The sequence below is a fragment of the Halictus rubicundus genome, unplaced genomic scaffold (assembly GCF_050948215.1).
Source record: "Halictus rubicundus isolate RS-2024b unplaced genomic scaffold, iyHalRubi1_principal scaffold0318, whole genome shotgun sequence".
NCBI lineage: Eukaryota > Metazoa > Arthropoda > Insecta > Hymenoptera > Halictidae > Halictus > Halictus rubicundus.
Genome location: NW_027488859.1, coordinates 112,237 through 117,052, shown reverse-complemented (window position 1 = coordinate 117,052; position 4,816 = coordinate 112,237). Strand labels below are relative to the sequence as shown.

Here is a 4,816-nt window from a genome sequence, read left to right as displayed (position 1 = left end):
CGTATCCTCTATCGTATCCTATCCTCTATACTATCCTATCCTCTATACTATCCTATCCTCTATCCTATCCTATCCTCTATCCTATCCTATCCTCTATCCTATCCTATCCTTTATAATATCCTATCCTCTATCCTATCCTATCCTCTATAATATCGTATCCTCTATCATATCCTTTCCTCTTCCCTATAATATCATCTATCCTATCCTATGCTCTATCTTATCCTATCCTCTATCCTATCCTATCATCTATCCTATCCAATCCTCTATTCTATCTGATCCACTATCATATCCTATCCTCTATCCTATCCTATCCTCTATCCTATCCTATCCTCTATCCTATCCTATCCTCTATCATATCCTATCCTCTATCCTATCCTATCCTCTATCCTATTGTAGCGGCCAGCCTGGGACATCTGGTTATGGCATGGGTATTGCTTTGCGCTCTTGGAACGTGACTTTGGGGATTTTTAGAAATTAGGTACGGAGTGGCCTTGTCACCGTTTTAGCTAATGTCCCATTCGTGTCCGTTCCCAGGGCGTAGCACTTGTATATAGTTTTCTAGGCCCATGCCATAAATCTGCCGGTGGTCCCATCCTGCCCTTCTCTAGTTTCGCACTTGACGATTGCCAGACGCCCTGGGTCTTTCCCAGGCTCTGGCAACTCTTCACCCGTGGTGAGTGGTTGATGGCCCTTGGTTCATCAGGATGGCCTTGGGGCCATCAGGATGTTCCTCGGTCCCATCTTCCACTTTCCAACCGTCCACCCCCCAATTGGTCCTCGTCTTGGCCAATCCGGGATATCTCTCGGCATCCAGGGAAGGGAGGAAAATCCCGAAGTAGAGGGAGGATCTACCCTTACGTGGGTTCTCGGCTCGATCCTCCCAATCAATTGGCTTCCAAGCACGCTAGAGAAAACGACTTTTCCTAGCTGCTCTCCTGTACTCTATTCATTTTTGTATTCGGTTACGGCTCAAATCCATCTTTGTAAATACAGTCCACTGCTTTAGTTTTGTTACATTTGGTCTCCTTTCTTACAAGAGGAAACTCCCATCCTTAGTCGACACATCGCGTGTAAATCCACATCAAAAGCTCGAACATCCTTCGGGATAACCACGAGCATTAAACATTTGGTCCTTCGAGCCGGATACTCGAATAAGTTCGTGCTTCACGGAAGACAAGGAGTCTTGCTGCTGCCATTTCGTGTCCGACTGGACAATCCTCATTGGGCTGCAGCATTTTGGGACTACCAGGAGACTACGGGACTGTAGCTGCCGTCATCAAGCCTGCAGTTTCCAGGAAGGCGTTTGCGTGCCCAAGACGTACTTGGAACACGGCCGCTCTCTGGAACTAGCTGACTGCCAGGAACCGACGAGCATCCCGTGAGACGATCCTGCTGAAGTTGTTTGTTAGCGCTGATCCACTCCTGTCATTCTCCGTAAGTTTTTCCTTGGTTTTAACTTGAGTTCGCAATAGTGTACAAGTATGGAAGCTCAATTCAAAGGTTTAGTTGCCGAACTCGGGGCCGCTAAGACTAAGCTGACAATTTATAGAAACTTGGTAGAGTCAGCCGATGTCAACGCGGACATCTTAGCTTTCGAGAAGCGCGTTCGAGTCATTGAGGGTCTATACGACGAATTTGATAGAATTCAAACACAAATTGAAGTATTCGTCGTAGAAACGCCTGCATTGGAAACGCATCTTGCCGAGCGTGACCAATTTGAGAACACCTTTTTTGGCACTCTTTCTCTCGCCGAAAGGCGATTGATTGCTGCTCGCGGTGAATTAGCAATTAATAGTGCGTCCACTATTAATCCCACTCCTACGCCTTCGGATTCGCACACCGCGATTTGTTTGCCCGTAATACAGATTCCCACTTTCGATGGCAATTATAGTCAGTGGATTCGATTTCGGGACACTTTCACATCCCTAGTTCATGACTGCGACAAACTAACCGATGTAGATCGACTTAGTTATTTAGTTTCTTCGTTGTCCGGTCCGGCTGCGCGAATATTAGAATCGTTTAGCGTGTCAGCCACGAACTACAATCTAGCTTGGTCGCGTTTAAAGCAGAGGTACGATGATCCGGAATTTTTGGCAACTCGCTCTCTACATCAAGTAGATTGCGCGCGCTCATCTCCCCCTGCTAGCGATAGATTATTGCACGATTTTTACGTCGATGATTTGCTCACTGGCTGTGACTCGGTAGTAGAAGCCAGTGCATTACGCGAATCTCTCGAAGGGATCTCAGCTAAGGCCGGTTTTTCCTTGCGAAAATGGGCAAGCAACGATCCTAAAGCAATTGGACACGTTAGCGGCGTGACACAGAACGTAGAATTTAGAATCTTAGATAAAGAGCCGAAAACACTCGGGCTATCGTGGTCTGTGTCCTCCGACCAATTGTTTTCTAGTACGCAAAGTAAAAAACATAGTAGAATTACAAAGCGTAACATTTTGGCTGAAATAGCACAAATATTCGAACCCTTGGGCCTCATCGGCCCGGTTATAGTTAAATCCAGACTTTTTATGCAAGAATTTTGGCAGATGAAGGTTGGTTGGGATGAAACCCTCTCCCAAGATCTTCATCTACGATGGTTGAATTTCAAAGTTGAATTAGATGAGCTTTCGTCAGCATCTTGCACCTGGAAACATATACGTACCGCGGATAATCCTGCGGATATTTTGTCTCGCGGTTTTAGTGCACACTTGCTTATAGGGCATGATTTGTGGTGGTATGGTCCAAGTTGGCTATCTCTAGACGCCAAGGATTGGCCCATATCAGACGCTAGCATGGTCGACGTGCCTGACGCTCGCCCCATGCCTGTAGTTCATTTGAGCGTCACCGCAAATCGCAGCCAATTCGAAATAAAATTATTAGACACACTTAGATTCGCAATAAACTGTAGATATGCAAAAGGCACTCATACGGGTCATCGTGGCTCTCCATCCGTTTCGGAATTGATTTCGGCCGAACGGATCTTGATTCGAGCCGCCCATAACCATTACCTTGATAGTGATTATCGCAGCTTGACACAACGAAAGAAATTAAACAAAAATAGTTCATTGATATCATTGAACCCCTATCTTGATGAGCACGGGCTCATTAGGGTGGGCGGCCGATTAGGAAATGCTCCTGTTCCGTACGAACAGACGCACCTCGTAGTTAGACCGAACTCGGGTCCACTGGCGGAATTAATCGTCCGCAAGGAACATTTTTGTTTTTTGCGCGCCGGAGGTCAACAAATCTTAGCTTCTGTTAATTCTAGATATTGGATTATTTCAGGTAGGCGGATTGTCAGAAAGGTCTTGCGTCGCTGCGTCACCTGTTTTAGGACAGGTACCGTCAGCGCGAAACCCCTGATGGGCAATCTACCTGCCGACCGGGTTACACCTGCTAGGCCTTTCCATACCTGCGGAGTCGATTCTGCCGGTCCTTTGATAGTTGTTGACCGCGGACGCTCGCGTACGGCTCGGAAGGCGTATATTTGTATTTTTGTTTGTATGGTCACAAAGGCCATTCACCTAGAACGCGTAGTTGACCTTCCGTCGAACGCTTTTATTAGTTGTCTCCGTAGATTCATTGCTCGCCGGGGTAAATGTAAGGTCATTCACTCCGATAACGGAACAAATTTGGTTGGGGCTAGAAATGAATTGTACACATTGCTTACTCGGGTTGAAGCTTGTTTAAATTCCCGCCCAATACATCCATTATCCGCTGATCCTTCCGATCTAAATTCCTTGACTCCCGGGCACTTCCTTATTGGTGATGCGTTGACCGCACTTCCTCAGGTCGACCTCACAGCTGTTCGCCAGAACAGGCTTTGTCGGTTTCAGCTAATACAGCAAAGGCTGCAACATTTTTGGAAGCGTTGGTGCCGGGAGCATTTGAACGGGTTGCAGCAGCGACACACATGGAAGGTCGACCCTCCTGCTGAGCCCAGGACTGGAGCCATGGTTCTCATCCAAGAGCACAACACGCCTCCAATGAAATTGATGTTGGGACGCATCTTGGAACTTCATCCAGGCCATGACGGGAAGACACCTGCTGTTTCCCTTCGGACGGCGTCTGACACTTTGAAGAGACCCGTCACCAAAATTTGTTTTTGTCGATCGCGGAAAATGATTCCATTTTGTGATGTTTGATTCAGTTATTCACTGTATATACTTCGTCCATTGTATTAGTTGATACTTTTATGTTCCGCTTTTCGTTTCCTTAGTTAGTATCTAGCGTGTATATTTGACTTAGTTTAAATGTTACTCTATGTATACATTTCGTTCTCGGTATTAGTCGATATTTGTTTGTGTTCCGCATCTCATGTCCTTCGTTAGTATTTTGTTTTACGTTGTTCTTAGATCTTAGCTCTTATTTCCTTGGTTATTCTATCATGCTTTCTTGCTTTGGTTTTGTTGTTAGTTATTAGGTGTTCATTGTTACCTTGTAATCACTTTTGTACGGTTCTATCCTCCCTTCTTGTTAGTTGCCCATTTCGATTGAACTCCGTGAGTTCAAGGTGGGCGGTATGTAGCGGCCAGCCTGGGACATCTGGTTATGGCATGGGTATTGCTTTGCGCTCTTGGAACGTGACTTTGGGGATTTTTAGAAATTAGGTACGGAGTGGCCTTGTCACCGTTTTAGCTAATGTCCCATTCGTGTCCGTTCCCAGGGCGTAGCACTTGTATATAGTTTTCTAGGCCCATGCCATAAATCTGCCGGTGGTCCCATCCTGCCCTTCTCTAGTTTCGCACTTGACGATTGCCAGACGCCCTGGGTCTTTCCCAGGCTCTGGCAACTCTTCACCCGTGGTGAGTGGTTGATGGCC

The 4,816-nt window shown here is 46.4% G+C and overlaps 1 protein-coding gene across 1 annotated transcript; it reads left to right on the top strand.

Annotated features, from left to right (window-relative positions):
• The first annotated feature begins 1,481 nt into the window (after window positions 1-1,481).
• Window positions 1,482-4,139, top strand: LOC143364165 (uncharacterized). Its single transcript, XM_076804655.1, has one exon. It carries the CDS (start codon window positions 1,482-1,484, stop codon window positions 4,137-4,139), a length of 2,658 nt encoding a protein of 885 aa, XP_076660770.1.
• The last annotated feature ends 677 nt before the right edge of the window (window positions 4,140-4,816 follow it).